The sequence below is a fragment of the Pavona decussata genome, unplaced genomic scaffold (genome assembly GCF_977016875.1).
Source record: "Pavona decussata unplaced genomic scaffold, jaPavDecu1.1 SCAFFOLD_315, whole genome shotgun sequence".
Taxonomy (NCBI): Eukaryota; Metazoa; Cnidaria; class Anthozoa; order Scleractinia; family Agariciidae; genus Pavona; species Pavona decussata.
In genome coordinates, this window is record NW_028145706.1 from 284279 (window position 1) to 302078 (window position 17800).

The window sequence follows — 17800 nt, forward strand, 5'->3', positions numbered from 1 at the left end:
GGTCGAAAAATAAGTTGCGTTAACATGCAATCTTATCACCCCGGGGTCCTGGCTAACCTTTTTTGTGGCCAATAAGCACGTTAACATTCACGTTGACATTGTTGCTTACTTATAAAGAAACCCACATTTCTTGACGAGGTGTGTGCAGGTAAAAAATTTTCCAGAGACAGAATTCAGTCGAATGACAACATGCTGTATACAGGTCGGCTCAATGGCATACGTTAGCCACTGCCATCAAAAGTCCCAAAAGAGAATCTGAAACAATCGATGACATGCCGTTGCAGCGCGTAATCACGCAGGAACGTACAGTCCAGCGTTATAATCAAACAAGAGACTTGTATGATTTACGTCAACATAGATGTGGTGGAGTGCCAGAGAGGAAAAGATCTTCCAAGATTTTGGACATTTTTCTTATTCAGAAAACAAGCACATTGTTAGTCACAGCCTGCCAATATTTTGGAAGCGGTACCTAACAAAAGTTGCTGATCAGGAGAGATGTGATAGCTCATGAATTCTGCTTCAAGTGCAACCGTTGAAAGGGCATTCACGATGCCAAGAAGGGTGAAAACATCGGCTGTGGTCGTTAGGACAGAAATAACTTTAGTTAGCTTCCAATCAGTACTGTGACCTCTTTTCTGATCAAACTAACTATTGTTAGGAATAAACACCTTTATGATCCAAAACGATGGATGAGCGCGGCCAACATGGATAACCATAGTTGCGTGTTCTTTTGTTACACAACGACACGCCTATTCAGCAGTTAGTTTTTATCGGTGATGTTAACTGCGCACATTTAAATTCATTGCAGTACTACACTTGAGGTGGCTGTATTTTATATCAAAAATGTTTTTTTCCTTCGCCTGTTGTTTTTCACACTTGTTTGCTGGTTTTGAATATTTATGTTGATCCGCATGTGCTCCCTCTCGCACGTGCGAAAAACTAAGCATTGGGATTGGTTGTATGTTTGCACACTAAGGTTTAACCCATGAAGCCTGCTTAGGTATAACTTTAGTTAGCTTGTATTGTTTTGGATCATCAGTGTGTAAATTTTCTAACTATAGTTAGAAAAGAAAGGCGCACGTATTAAACCTACGGCATTTGAATTAGCCCCCCCACCCCCCAATTGAAAATATGGTCCGTGGTCCCTGATAGTGTAAATGATTTAATATATTTTTTTTGTTTTAAAAAGATGATTCTCCTGGTAATAGTGCTGCAGAAGAAGCTAGTGGATCAAACAAGTTGTCACCAGGCAAGAATGTAGCAGGGGAAGGGAAAAAAGGGACAGGCATGTCATCCACATCACAAGCCATAGCAACATGTATAGCATTTTCTTTTGTTTATCATAGCCGCCACCCTAATTTAACTTTAATACCTACAATATTAGCTAGCAATGAGGGTTTTGTGGTGTTCCTTTACAATTCTGAGAAAGATGTTCTCCTAAAGTGTGGTTTGCCTTGGAGGCAAAAGTACTTGTTAGTTTTGTGGGCTGTATTGAACCACCAATTATTTCTCAACTCAGCAAAGGTGAATGAACAATTGAAATTTGGATATCATAAGAATGAAGGAAGGTATACTTTAAAGAAGGTAGCACCCCAAGATATGAGGTATATGGTTGATCATCTCCAGCGCCCTGTGTCGGCATTCCAACATCTTTTACATGCTGACACTTTCGATTTAAGAAGTGGCGAATGGCCAGCTTGAACAGAAATGTTGTGTTGCTTTTAAGTAGCAGTCACAAATTTTGACGTGTTAAGCTTGTCAATGGTACAGTGTCTGAGGCAAGGCATGGGGTTAGTTGAAGGAGGGCTAAGTTGAAGGAGGGCTTATAGTTCATTACCATAGATGCCTGTTAAGGCACCTAAATATACAGTACTGCTTACTAAAAGCTATACTTAATGCCAAGTGGGGCATATTGCTCCTTGTAAATAGCTGGTTTCGTAAAAGAAATGTTCTAGTCAGAGTAAAACAATTTCCAAAACTTTTCTTTGAAAGTCATGCAAGAAACTATTTAGTTTACTTAGTAACATCTTCATCAGGAAAACCCTTATTTGAAAGGTTTTTCCTGAATTTATAGTTAAGAATTTCCAAAAGATGTTGTGATCAATCATAACGCTTACTATATTTACTCGAATAAGCGCCGTGGCGCTTATTAAATATTTTCCTCCTCAAATGTGGCACTTATTCAAGGGCAGCGCTCATTTAAAAAGTGGAAACAAAGAAGCAATATTTCCTTTTAGGTCAACAGTATATTTGTATGTATTCAAAAAATATAACAGTAACTAACAGAAGTGTCTTTTGATGGTCCCAATTTGTCTCTTCTGGCAGTTTTAAATCGTTTTATGGACAGTGGTGTCTTTACTCAACTTAGATCTCACCATCCCCTTGATGCTGTTTAGAGTTGCATTGTATTGTTTTTGTAGATCTATGGAGATCTTTCAATAAGCGCCACATCAGGATATAATTAACCCCAGGGGTTAGTTGAAGGGGCTTATTGCTCATTGCCATAAACACCTGTAAAGGCACGTGCATATATTACTGCTATGCTGGATACCTAGTGGGGCATATTGCTCCTTGTAAATAGCTGGCTTCATGAAAAATGTTCAAAGCAATTTCCATAACCTTTCTTTGAAAGTCAAGAAAGTATTACTTTTTTCCTGATTATATTGATCAATCAAATCACCTAAATTAGGATATAATATGGGTTAGTTGGAGGGGCTTATTGCTCATTACAGTAAAGTACATATCACATGAAAAATTTTTGTTGCTTATTTGAAAGGCTTTTCAATGTCAAGTTTAATGGCGTTTTCTTTTTTGGAATAGATTTTTGTGTTTTGAAGATATTGACGTTTTGTATTATGCAAATAGGCAACATGATAATGTCACATTTTTTACTATTTCAAAATGCGTAAATACTGATTCAAAAATATCTCTAGTGGTTTGGTACTCTTTGAACTTGGCATAAGAGTTTCAAATCAAACAGGGAACAAAATGAGTCCAGTAGCTTGGTTGTCATGGCAACCTACTTTGCTCCAGTCCCTTTCCATCTCTTAAACAAATATCTCAACTTTCAACCTCACAAAGTGAGAGAGAGGGTCCTGATACTTCCCATATTGCCTAAAAGATTCCTTAATAGATTTTTTGGAGTAGACGATTTTTGTTCTAAAAAAAAACTGGGAATTTCAGTTTATATTTTGAAAAGGGCCAGTAACAAAAGTATTGTCACGGCAACAGCATGACAGGCATCATTTTGCTCCCCTTTTGACTTTGAATGATGGTGCCAAGTTTGAAGATCACTCCAGAAATATTTTCAGAGATATTGAATCAGTATTTGCGCATTTTTGAATAGTCAATATTATGACATCTTCATGTTTGCTTATTTGCATTGGCATTTCTACATCGTAAAGCCTTTCAAATAAGCAACAAAAATTGTTCATGTCAAATGCAATTTAAGGCACGTGTGTTTATTACTGTTATACTGTATACTGGTTTCATAAAAAAATGTTCAAAACAATTCCCCAAACTTTTCTTTGAAAGTCAAGAAAGTATTATTATTTACTTTATATCATCTTAATCAGGAAAGCCCTTTTTAAAAGGTTTTTCCTGATTATGTATAATTAGAATTTGCAAAACATGCTTGAATCAGTCGTAACACTTAAATTATTTAGGATATAATAATTAAGGGTTAGTTGAAGAGGGGCTCATTGCCCATTTATACCACAAAGGTCGGCACACACTAGGGGACTAATAGCAGGGACCAGTTGGTTAAAGCTTAAAGGTGGGGTATATTGCTTCTTGTTAATAGCTGGTTTTGTTTCCCTAAATTTCCTAAATTTTCCCGGTCAAATTCCCAAAAAAGTCCGGAGTTTCCATTGGCAAAACTCCTGTAAAAAGGCAAAACATTTTCCCATGGAGCGCTCTTCCCCAAAATACAGGGACTTTTATTTGAATCTGTCAATCAGTTCGCATGCGTGTAACATAACTTCCAGTGAAAGTTGACTTCCGGTTCACTCTTATCAATATTGTTAAAAAAAAAAGGAACAGAAAATTTTCATTAAAATTGTTCCAAACAATTTCCAAACCTTTTCTGTGAAAAAAAGAAAAAAAATCAATATGATCTTTATCAGGAAAAACCATATTTGCAAGGTTAAGAATATTATACGTAGTTCATTACTTCTTGAGAATGTTTTTAAAACATCCATTTTCTGAGGGCCACTGCAATACATTAGCATGTTGATCCTATCAACAGTGATGTAAATACTTATTATTTTTAAATGAGTGAGAAGTTAAGAAATAGAGACCAGATGTATGAACATGTCTTGCCAGTTTACCTGATAAGATAATTTGATTTCTTTGCGAGCTATTTTAATCGCTTTAACCGAGAGTTGCATGTTACCCAAGCGTCTATAAAACTTTTAAAGTGATTCGGTTTTCTTGCAGCCAGGAAATAAATATTGTTTCCCACATGGCTAGACTACAACACATCAAGAACAATGTTTCCTTGTTAAATTTTTATTAGAATGCTAAGTCGCGACCTACATATTAAATACAACAGATACCTACATTCAACATAATGTCTTCTTTGAGTAGAATAAGTATCGTAAGTAGTGGTTTCCTTGGGCACTTTTTAATGTGCCGTGAACCAACTTATGAGGTTCTGTGACCAACTTATTAGGACCCTACAGTACACCTCATTCTGAAGGTTATTTTCAAAGAACTATGTACCTATGAGGAGTTTTTCTGCGGGGACCTGAAATGTCCCCATAATTTGAATTGAACAGACCCCACTTCGTTGGTGTGTTTCCATGTCCATGCCGGTCCCCATGAGTGTGCAGGGGTGAACCCAATTAAAAACAAACCTTGCCGACGCCAAGTCAGCATAATCGAATTATTTTGACATTTAATTTATGGGAAACCATGCGGGTTATAAACGTTTTATGCCAAGCCCATGACTTACTTTCCACTTATCTGGACGTATCTGTGATGAATTTTCCTATTGACCTAAAATCCTTCCATGCGATATTTTATTAGCAGGCAAACAGGGACAAGATTTATTGGTAATTTTCCAAAAGTAATTCAGTTATGTTCAGTGAGTAGGAAGTGTCATTTTCTTTGTTGAACCGCTAATGACTTCAGAGAAAATTATTTTTGGATTATCGACGGTAAATGAAAGAATGGCTAATTGAGTCAGACACCTGACATTACACGAATGCACTGTTGCGTTCTATACCAAATAAATACAGCTCCTTTCTTGTTACAATGATTCTGTGTGAAAATTTTAAGTAGTCTCTCGCACGAGCCAATTTTCAAGGCGGAACATCACCTTTTTTTTTTATCACAGAGCTGGTTTCACTTGAGTGTCGAGGCAATTTGCGTTAACAGTGCTTAGTGATTGGCTTTAAAAATTCGCGCCACTTTCTTAACCAGTCAGAAGTAAAACCAAAACCAATCGTGACTTGCTCGCGCTAGCCTCCTACGACGACAGTCACGATTGGTTTTGGTTTTACTTCTGATTGGTTAAGAAAGTGGCGCGAATTTTTAAAGCCAATCACTAAGCACTGCGTGGGAGGCTACAAATTTAAGTGTCTTTTATCAATTTATGCTATTCATTAATCTTACGGGGATATCGTGTTGCAATTACACGAAGCGCGATTTTAGTGTCGTCACGCAACGCTCCTCCCCACAAACAGTCGATTTATTGGAAGCAGAAATGAGCTAGTAGAATAAAGGTTACTTTGAGAAAGCTGTTTCCAAACTTCTTTGAAGTTCAGTATGCTAATTTGCAACTTCTTCATCCTAAGGAGTTCTTTACAGTTTACAACGTTTGTGAAAGCACTTGGTATGAAGCTCACTTTAGAGAATCTTAGCATTAAGGTATATAACAAATTCATTCCATTCGGGGACCGTGTGTACCGCATAGAAGATGTCAAAATGCGGCAATAATATCAGACACGCTACTCGCCTGAGGTTCATTAGCGTACTTCTTTGTTCTTGCCATATTTTGACGTCTTCTCCACGTTCAGCAATAAGGTGCGCACGGCCAAAATGGAATCTATTTGTTAGAACCGACCGTTAAAACTTCAGATCTATCAACACATATACCTCTTATATAAAAATTCGTCTATTCAACAAATTTCAAAACAAGCAAAATGACTCGTATCACGGATGAACTGATAACAAGTGTTGGTGATTTTACTCTTGTTTACGTTTACAATGTAAATACACGTTGTTATCCTGACTGAGCTTAATTTAACCTGTGCTCGTGTAAAAACTAAACGTTTGCGTTGAATTAAAATGTCATGGAACAGACAGTCTAAATTTAAGAGAAGTGGGATAATTTTACGGAACGGTCGATTTCGGAAATGCGACAAGAAAATACTATTTCGGTCCAGTTTCTTATAGCGTAACTCTCCAGAAGCCTACTTTATCCCAAATGAAAGTGACGATTTGTGTTAATCTTGCCGGGGCTTTGTCATCATGGTCTTTCGAAGAATGGCCCATTTTGCCGATCCAACAAAATTGTACAAATGTAGCCCGCACTTTCGCGTCACTGTCTTTAAAGACATGCCTAACGTATTTTCCAAATTGGTGAAAATTGGCAGATTGATGCAGATCGGTAAACTACCCGGCCTTTCTCATCGTTGCTAACTCCACATTGGCGAAAAGTGGCATTCCAACCCAGACAAAACGTATCATGGTGACTTCCATTTTGCAGATTAGTGCAAATTAATTATGCTAATCTTGCCCGTTCTTTCTTATCATCCTCTCTACGGACATGTTCCCAACTTCAAATTTGTGAAGAGACATTCTGACCCAGAAAAAAACTACTTTTCACTCTCCTGCTTGGGTTTTAATCAATGACCATGAAAATTGGAGGAGATGTTAACAGCATAAAGAAGCCTACCATACCTTAGCGACAAGGTGAAAGGTCAAAACCAAAGGTCAGGAGGAAGAAAAAAATGCCCCACGACCTTTGCTTTTAACCTTTGACCTTTTTACCTCCTGAGTTAAGTCCACTCGTCAAGGGCAATACGGTCACCTAGTTTCAAGGTCACAAGTGCTAATCTGGCGCTCTCTTTCTCATCATCCTCTCTAAGGACATGTTCCTAACTTCAAATTTGTGAAGAGGCATTCTTACCCATATAAAAGGCACTTTTGACTCTCCTGGTTTTGAATTTTAATCAATGACCATGAAAATTGGATGAGACATTAACAGCATAAAGAAGCCTAACATACGTTAGCAACAAGGTCAAATGTCAAAACCAAAGGTCAGGGGAAAGAAAAATAAAAGCCACGTCCATGGCTTTTGACCTTTGACTGATTTCCTCCTTGACCTAAGTTCAACCGTGAAGGACTATATGGTCACCAAGTTTCAAGGTCAACAGTCAAAAGCAAAGGTCACAGGGACTAAAAACGCATCGTATCTTTTCCTAGAAAAAAACTACTTTTTACTCTCCTGAGCTCGGGTTTTAATCAATGACCATGAAAATTGGAGGAGATGTTAAAAGCATAAAGAAGCCTACCATACCTTAGCGACAAGGTGAAAGGTCAAAACCAAAGGTCAGGAGGAAGAAAAATATGCCCCACGACCTTTGCTTTTAACCTTTAACCTTTTCACCTTCTGAGCTAAGTCCACTCGTCAAGGGCAATACGGTCACCAAGTTTCAAGGTCACAAGTTAAAAGCGAAGGTCACAAGTGCTAATCTGGCGCTCTCTTTCTCATCATCCTCTCTAAGGACATGTTCCCAACTTCAAATTTGTGAAGAGGCATTCTTACCCATATATAAAAGGCACTTTTGACTCTCCTGGTTTTGAATTTTAATCAATGACCATGAAAATTGGATGAGACATTAACAGCATGAAGAAGCGTAACATACGTTAGCAACAAGGTCAAATGTCAAAACCAAAGGTCAGGGGAAAGAAAAATAAAAGCCACGTCCATGGCTTTTGACCTTTGACTGATTTCCTCCTTGACCTAAGTTCAACCGTGAAGGACTATATGGTCACCAAGTTTCAAGGTCAACAGTCAAAAGCAAAGGTCACAGGGACTAAAAACGCATCGTATCTTTTCCTAGAAAAAAACTACTTTTTACTCTCCTGAGCTCGGGTTTTAATCAATGACCATGAAAATTGGAGGAGATGTTAACAGCATAAAGAAGCCTACTATACTTTAGCGACAAGGTGAAGGTCAAAACCAAAGGTCAGGAGGAAGAAAAATATGCTCCATGACCTTTGCTTTTAACCTTTGACCTTTTTACTTATTGAGCTAAGTCCACTCGTCAAGGGCAATACGGTCACCAAGTTCCAAGGTCACAAGTTAAAAGCAAAGGTCACAAGTGCTAATCTGGCGCTCTCTTTCTCATCATCCTCTCTAAGAACATGTTCCCAACTTCAAATTTGTTGAGAGGCACTTTGACCCAGCAAAAAAGTCACTTTTGACTCTCCTGGCTTTTGATTTCTGATCACTTCCCCCCTTGACCTAAGTTAAACCGTCAAGGACTACATGGTCACCAAGTTTCAAGGTCAATGGTCAAAGGCAAAGGTCACAAGGACTAAAAAGGCCTTAACGACCCAAATGACTCAATTGACTTGGATGATCCAACTGACTTTAAGGACACAACTGACTCAATTGACTTGGATGACCCAAACGAACTCTTTGTTAATTTTAGCAATCGCATTTCGAACGTCGCCATTCATTAACGGTTTGTACTTCGGACGGATAGTCACAGTCTTCTAACAGATGTTTTTATCAACAGTTTTGCGAATCGCTGAAACAAGGCCCGGTAAGCAGCGTGAACATCATTACAGTCGTCTATAGGCATCTCTACCAGTCACAACTCTGTAGAGTAGGATTGGCGCAGTGTCAGAGCACTCGCCTTCCACCAATCGCCAATGGCCTGATTGCGGGTTAGATTTTTCCCCGGGTACTCCGGTTTTCCCCTCTCATCAAAAACAAACATTTGATTTGAGTTGAATTGCTTTGATTTAATAAGGAGATACCCTCGATAGGGATACCCTCCGGCATATCCTGTTGATGGTATTGATGTTTACATTGATCAGAACGAATAAAGACAAAAAAGTATGATTATTAATGCCTTGACCTTTGATTCGACAAATCCCAAACCTGTGCGTTTAACAATCCCTCTCTATAAGAGAAGCCCCAATTTTGGCAAAAATAAAACAATGATTGTACAAAAAGAGCGCAAAGTTGGTAATAATTGAGTCCAGTAACTTACTACCAGTTTCCGTAACTCGAGGTGGTTCAGATAATGATTATTACTACAAATATGACAGAAGTTGCTCCTCTCTCTTCTTTACTCTTCTCTACTCTCTCTTGACCTCTTTTCCAAAATAGTACTTGCACAAAGTGAAACTTTTCTGTTCCTGTACAAAGCCCTCGCTAATTAACATATTTCAAAATGTTAAAAGATTGTTTAAGTTAACACAAACATATTAAGTAAAACCATCGAACAGCTTCTCTAAGAATCCTTTTGTATTCCTTCTTCCCTGTGTTATTGCATTTATAGTATGCTTTGAGGGAAACCTGATTCATTTGAATGTCGACTTAACTTACTCCTTTTGGTGTCCTTTATACATGTAATCAGGCGAGAGCCCTAAGGGCGGGTAGCGGGAGTCGCACAAATGTGGGCAGCCAGATAAAAAGTACAAAATGCGAGCAGGAGTAATCGAAAAAGAGGGTGGGAGTCAGGAACATGGCAAATAAAAAAGAAGACTCTACATATAGGACTGAGGTAAGGTGAAAAAGAGCTAAGTCGAAGTTCAGACATCTGTAAGCACAATAGAGCACAATAACGATTCTTCTTCTTCTTCTTCTTCTTCTTCTTCTTCTTCTTCTTCTTCTTCTTCTTCTTCTTATTATTATTATTATTATTATTATTATTATGTGTTCGCGAGGGACCCTATAATATTTAGTGCATGAAGCGTGATATCTGCGTATAAAGCATGAACGCTTCAGCGATAGAAAAGGGTAGGGAATTTATGAGACAAATAAAACCAGGGCCACCTAGTTGTTCATTTCGCTAACATATCTGATCACAAAGGCTTTTTGATTCAGAAAGTTGGGTGAAATGGTGACCAAAATGTACAAATATTTTGTTTTATCATTCGTAAGCTCCCCACTGGTCTGGCTACACTAGTCAGAATTTCTTGCGCAAAGGGATCAATCGTGATTATCACAATGTTGGCCAAATTATTCATTTAAGAGGTGATACCTTGCAAAGAAGAGACGAGTGCATTTCGATCGAATCCTGCGATAGAGAGAAGAAAGACAACAACAGATTTTACAGTAAAAAAAATTGGCGGGAAATTTGACACAAAAAAGTTAACGGTAAATAATGGCCCAAGAACAGAAAATTCTGCCACACGATGGCGTAATTAAAATGTAACATTCATGTGATTTAATATCAATGTAGGTGATGAAGCCTTGCTGTAAAGGGCGCTAACTAGTAAGTGCGTTTCGATACTGAACGCAGGTAATTTTTGGCCGGGAGATACAGTGACCTAATTCAGTGTAGTTCCAGAGTCCCCACATGTTCTAAACGCAAATTGTCTCGCGCAATGCTGTTTTCTATTATTGGACAAATGACAACAGAGCCCCCTAGTCGTTCGTTGCAGTAAAATATATGTTTAGAATAGCTTTCGGCTCCAAAAGTCTTGTTTTACAAATTGTGATGAAAAGCGCTGCTAGACTTTTCTCGCTTGAAGTGTCACCTCAAACTCTCGCCATGAGTCAGCTTAGGATCCGGATTATAAACACCGGGAAGCGGGTACATGACTTGTTACCCCTGTGTGCTTACGAAACGCGAAGTGCTTAAAACCTCGCAAAAAAAAAATTGGGAGCTGTACATGTGCAGGTATGAACATTCGCACAGTAGCTGGATCTAAAATGTTTGATTTTCTCCCTGCTTAAATCTGGTGATACTAGGCCGGTCACTTCATCGCAGGAGATCGCTTTTCGATGCTAGTTTGATGGTGGTTCTTGTAAAGGTTTTTAAAACGATTTGTTAGTCTCAAACGTTTATTCCCTGCAGAACAATATTGTTGCTGCATTCGTATTCTCGAAGTCAATTTAACTCGAGCGCCGTTTTATAGTCTCGAATAACTGATACTAGTTTCATACTCTAAACAATAAATTATGTTTCGCCAAAGAAATGTCTAGTATTATCTGTAAAACACGTCCTAAAAGATATTCTGAGAAACGAACCGTCGTGTTCTTCTGAGTTAATAACGAAAATTTCTTTTCACGTCATTTTGATCAAGGTTGACATCTTGTTCTCGCAGCTTAATTACTTTCAGAAGGAAGAGTGAACCATTGGTTAATTTTGCTTTGCTGATAAGGAAAACAATGCAAGCCAAAACAGCCACATGTGAAGGAAAAGGTGGTAAAGGGCTGAAAATGCTTCCATTAGCTAAATAGGTTGACTCAACGTTCACTGGCGGTTTGTTTTTGGCTGACAGCTCAGTTTGTTCCGTTTGACTTTAATGTTATCTTGTGTGTCCGTGAGCCAATGTCGTGAAAACATGCCACGGACTTAAGAGGACCAACGCAACCGCCAGCCGGTGAACTTTCAAAGATAAGAAAGATTAAAGGAGAATTTTTTTTGTTTGTATAGTACGGTCCCCACTTCTTCGATTCTGGAGCAATGGAAAATTAAGGGGACCAAAGGTGATTGAAACTTGTTCAAAGATAAGAAAGATGAAAGGACTTTTTTTTATCTGAGACATTGCAATGAATTTATCAATGGATTTACTAAGATAATGCTTTATTCGAGTCCCCATAATGTAGATAAGATCTGAACCAAGTGCAAAATGTTACTTCGTGACAGTGAATTATCTCTACTGCCAAGTATTTTGGCTAGAATTTTTTTGTTGTCGGTTCGGTGACGCATTACATGTACCACACAGCAGAGCAGTTCACGAGGAACGCTTAGCTAGGCTATACGGGTAAGCTATAAATCGTTATGTTCCTAAGGACCCTAAGTTGTTAATTCTCTGCGCTACGTTGTCCTGTTGAATACGTTTTGGGGGATTTAGAGCCTACTGTTAAATAGGGTCCCCACAAGGGTCTGAACACAAAACCTTTACGCAGTGTAATTAACTGATTGCTGTGAGTATTATGGTGAATTTATGCTGTGAAGCGAAACTAAGGAGCCTTTAATGAAAACAGATCGCTATGTTATAGGTGAGGTGTTCATAATTTACCTAGTCATTAGTTTAGGCGAACAATTTGACTCAGAAATTCGGATAAAACTGTGACGAAAAACCGGATTAGTTTTTTCTCGACATCCACCAGTGCGTATAACACAATGTCACAATGAACAAGTCGCCGACAGAAAACTGAAGGAAATTTATCTTTCAAAAAAAATGATAATAAAACCAGAACCATCTAATTGCTCGTTTCTGTAAAGTATCTGATCGAAAAGCCTTTTTCGACTCGGAAAATCAATTGAAATGCATGGTGACCAAAATGTGCAGCTGTTCTGTTTCACTAGTGGTCTGGCTACACTCTGCAAAATTTCTAGGGCAAATGTAGCAATTGCGATTAGCACAAAGTCTGACCAAATAATAGCTTTAATAGATGAAGCATTGCTATAAGGGACGAGTCCATTTCAATCGAATCCTGTAACAGATAGACTGCGATAACTTCGACAGTAACAAATTTTGCTCACGATATCACGTAACAAATGTAAATGATGTAATTTTAAAATATGAATGTCTAGTAAGTGCGTTTTGATCGAATGTAGGTAATTTGTTTGGGGCCTACTTGTTACTAGATGGTCCCCACATGGTCTGGACATACCGGTAACATTTTCTGTCGCGCTGTGTAACGGATTGTTATTATTATCATCATGATGAATTTATATGACAAAGTGAACTAACTATCCAACCTTTTCAAAAAGTTGATCGTTATTTAAGAATTTTTTTAGTGCAGAATTTACCTAGCGGTTAGTTTCGGTAAAAAATCGACTTACAAATTCAGTCGAAGCTCTGACATGTGTTCGGGATGGTCCCCATAATATTTAGTGCAATGAAGCGTGATGTCTGCGTATAATGCATGAACCCTTCAGCGATAGAAAAAATCTGGGAATTTATGAGAAAAATAAAACCAGGGCCACCTAGTTGTTTATTTCGGTAACATATCTGATCACAAAGGCTTTTTGACTCAGAAAGTTGGGTGAAATGGTGACCAAAATGTACAAATGTTTTGTCAGGAGCCCATTACCATCGTACTCCCCAATGGTCTGGCTACACTTGGCAGAATTTCTTGCGTAAAGGGATCAGTCGTGATTATCACAATGTTGGCCAAATTATTCATTTAAGAGGTGATACCTTGCAAAGAAGAGACGAGTGCATTTCGATCGAATCCTGCGATAGAGAGAAGAAAGACAACAACAGATTTTACAGTAAAAAAAATTGGCGGGAAATTTGACACAAAAAAGTTAACGGTAAATAATGGCCCAAGAACAGAAAATTCTGCCACATGATGGCGTAGTTGAAATGTAACATTCATGTGATTTAATATCAATGTAGGTGATGAAGCCTTGCTGTAAAGGGCGCTGACTAGTAAGTGCGTTTCGATACTGAATGCAGTTAATTTTTGGCCGGGAGATTATAGCGACCTAATTCAGTGTAGTTCCAGAGTCCCCACATGTTCTGAACACAAACTTTCCCGCGCAATGCTGTTTTCCAGTATTGTTGGACAAAATAATGACAACAGGGCCACCTAGTCGTTCGTTGCAGTAAAATATCTGTTTAGAATAGCTTTCGGCTCAAAGAGTATTGTTTTACAAATTGGGATGAAAAACGCTGCTAGACTTTTCTCGCGTGAAGTGTCACCTTCAACTCTCGCCATCAGTGATAGCTTGGGATCGAAATTAAAAACACCGGAAAGCGGGTACAAGACTTGTGACCCCCTTTTGACCCCTGTGTGCTTACGAAATGCGAAGTGTTTAAAATTTCGCAAAAGTTCGGGAGCTGTACTTGCGTAGGTATGAACATTCGCAAAGTAGCCGGATCTGAAATGTTTGTTTTTCTCCCTGCTGAAATCTGGTTTATAGGTTAGCTTTAAGAGATGAAGCTTTGCTAAAAGGAACGAGTGACAACGAGTGCATTTCGATCGTATAGACTGCGATAACTCAGTTCGACAGTAACATATTTTGCTCACGATACCATGTAACAAATGTAAATGATGTGATTTTAAAATATAAATGTCTTGTAAGTGCATTTCGATCGAATGCAAGTAATTTTTTTGGGGCCTACTTGTTACTAGATGGTCCCCACATCAAGGACTTACCGGTAACAGTTTTTGTCGCGTTGTGTAACTGATTGTTGATATCATCCGGTCATGATGAATTTATGTGACAAAATCAACCTACTATCCAACCTTTTCAGAAAACTGATCGTTATTTAAGAATAATCTTTTAGTGCAGAATTTACCTAGCGGTTAGTTTCGTTGAAAAATCGACTTACAAATTCAGTCGAAGTTCTGACATGTGTTTGCGAGGGTCCCCATAATATTAAGTGCATGAAGCGTGATGTCTGCGGATAATGCATGAACGCTTCAGCGATAGAAAAGGGCAGGGAATTTATGAGAAAAATAAAACCAGGGCCACCTAGTTGTTCATTTCGCTAACATGTCTGATCGAAAAGGCTTTTTGACTCAGAAAGTTGGGTGAAATGGTGACCAAAATGTACAAATGTTTTGTTTCATCATTAGAAGCTCCCCACTGGTCTGGCTACACTTGGCAGAATTTCTTGCGCAAAGGGATCAATCGTGATTATCATATTGTTGTCCAAATTATTCATTTAAGAGGTGATACCTTGCTAAGAAGAGACGAGTGCATTTCGATCGAATCCTGCGATAGAGAGAAGAAAGACAACAACAGATTTTACAGTAAAAAATTGGCGGGAAATTTGAGACAAAAAATTTAACGGTAAATAATAGCCCAAGAACAGAAAATTCTGCCACATGATGGCGTAGTTGAAATGTAACATTCATTTGATTTAATATCAATGTAGGTGATGAAGCCTTGCTGTAAAGGGCGCTGACTAGTAAGTGCGTTTCGATACTGAATGCAGTTAATTTTTGGCCGGGAGATTATAGCGACCTAAATCAGTGTACAGTCGACTCCCGATAACTCGAACCTTCAAGGGAAATTGAAAAAGGTTCGAGTTTTCGGGATTTCGAGTTATCGAGGGTAAAATTATATAGAAAATGACCGGAAGGGAAAGGAAAATTGGTTCGAGTTAGCGCGAGGTTCGAGTTAGCGAGGGTTCGAGTTATCGGGAGTCGACTGTAGTTCCAGAGTCCCCACATGTTCTGAACACAAACTTTCCCGCGCAATGCTGTTTTCCCAGTATTGTTGGACAAAATAATGACAACAGGGCCACCTAGTCGTTCGTTGCAGTAAAATATCTGTTTAGAATAGCTTTCGGCTCAAAGAGTATTGTTTTACAAATTGGGATGAAAAACGCTGCTAGACGTTTCTCGCGTGAAGTGTCACCTTTAACTCTCGCAATCAGTGACAGCTTGGAATCGAGATTATAAACACTGGAAAGCGGGTACAAGACTTGTGACTCCTGTGTGCTTACGAAACGGGAAGTGCTTAAAATTTCGCAAAAGTTCGGGAGCTATACATGCGCAGGTATGAACACTCGCAAAGTAGCCGGATCTAAAATCGGTTCAGTTGATCTTTTCGCTGCTTAAATCTGGTTATGGTAGGCCGGTCACTTCATCGCAGGAGATCGCTTTTAGATGCTAGTTTGGTGGTGGTCAGTTGTTAAGGTTTTTGGGATCATTATCAGTAGCTGGGCACAGACCCTTATATAAAAAGGGCTAGTAATATAACAAATGACCACCGTATATAACTCAGTGCCAACAAACGACCCTATATAAATACATAACTGAAAAAAGACCTTACATAAGTTAACGGCTTTCAACATTCCTTATAAACGTGAATTGTAAGAGTCCTTGATTATAAGACTTCTCATAAGCGGCGATTATAAGACGCCTTATATAACGGCGATTATAAAACATATTACAAACGGCGATTATAAGACATGCGCGATTATAAGACGCCTTATAAACGGCGATTATAAGACTCCTTACAAACCGCGATTATAAGACGCCTTATAAACGGCGATTATAAGACGCCTTATAGTAAACGGCGATTATAAGACGCCTTATAAACGGCGCTTATAAGACGCCTTACAAACCGCCATTATAACACTCCTTATAAACCGCGATTTTAAGACGCCTTATATCCAGACATATTACAAACGGCGATTATAAGACGGCTTATAAACGGCGATTATAAGACGCCTTATAATTATAAACCGCGATTATAACACTTCTTATCAACCGCGATTTTAAGACGCCTTATAAACCGCGATTTTAAGACGCCTTATAAACCGCGATTTTAAGACGCCTTACAAACCGCGATCATAAGACGCCTTACGAACAGGGATCATAAGACTCCTTACAAACCGCGAATGTAAGACTCCTTATAAACCGCGATTATAAGACGCCTTATGAACAGGGATTATAAGACGCCTTATAAACCGCGATTATAAGACTCCTTATAAACGGCGATTAAAAAACTCCTTACAAACTGCGATTATAAGACTCCTTATAAACCGCGATTATAAGACGCCTTATAAACAGGGATTATAAGACTCCTTACAAACCACGAATGTAAGACTCCTTATAAACCGCGATTATAAGACGCCTTATGAACAGGGATTATAAGACTCCTTACAAACCACGAATGTAAGACTCCTTACAAACCGCGAATGTAAGACTCCTTACAAACCGCGATTATAAGATGCCTCATGAACAGGGATTATAAGACTCCTTACAAACCACGAATGTAAGACTCCTTATAAACCGCGATTTTAAGACGCCTTATAAACGGCGATTATAAGACTCCAAGACTCCTTGGACTCCTTATAAACGGCGCTTATAAGACGCCTTATGAACAGGGATTATAAGACTCCTTATAAACCGGGATTTTAAGACGCCTCATAAACTGCAATTGACTCCTTATAAACGGCGATTATAAGACACCTTATAAACGGCGATTATAAGACGCCTTATGAACAGGGATTATAAGACTCCTTATAAACCGCGATTTTAAGACGCCTCATAAACTGCAATTGACTCCTTATAAACGGCGGTTATAAGACGCCTTATAAACGGCGATTATAAGACACCTTATGAACAGGGATTATAAGACTCCTTACAAACCGCGATTTTAAGACGCCTTATTAACGGCGATTATAAAACTCCTTCTAAACGGCGATTATAAGACTCCTTATAAACCGCGATTTTAAGACGCCTTACAAACCGCGATTATAAGACTCCTTAAAAACGGCGATTATAAGACGCCTTATGAACAGGGATTATAAGACTCCTTATAAACCGTGATTATAGGACTCCTTATAAACGGCGATTATAAGACATCAGTCTTACAAACCGCGATTATAAGACTCCTTATAAACCGCGATTTTACGACGCCTTGCAAACCGCGATTACAAGACTCCTTAAAAACGGCGATTATAAGACGCCTTATGAACTGGGATTATAAGACTCCTTATAAACCGCGATTATAAGACTCGTTACAAACCGCGATTTGAAGACTCCTTATAAACAGCGATTATAAGACATCTTACAAACGGCGATTATAAGACGCTTTATAAACGGCGATTATGAAACTCCTTACAAACGGCGATTTAAGACTCCTTACAAACGGCGATTATAAGACGCCTTATAAGCGGCGATTAC

General features: G+C 38.6%; 2 protein-coding genes across 2 annotated transcripts in view; one reads left to right on the plus strand and one right to left on the minus strand.

Moving 5' to 3' along the window:
- LOC146454067 (uncharacterized) overlaps positions 1-4005 on the plus strand; it is a 186370-nt gene extending 182365 nt beyond the window's left edge. Inside the window, exon 6 of the mRNA XM_085095891.1 lies at positions 1190-4005. Coding sequence (XP_084952017.1) covers positions 1288-1701 — 414 coding nt within the window. The 5' untranslated portion in view covers positions 1190-1287 and the 3' untranslated portion in view covers positions 1702-4005. The remainder of the gene's footprint in view (positions 1-1189) is intronic.
- The window catches only part of LOC146454077 (proto-oncogene tyrosine-protein kinase receptor Ret-like), a 118970-nt gene that overhangs the window by 30323 nt on the left and 70847 nt on the right, over positions 1-17800 (minus strand). The window lies entirely within an intron of this gene.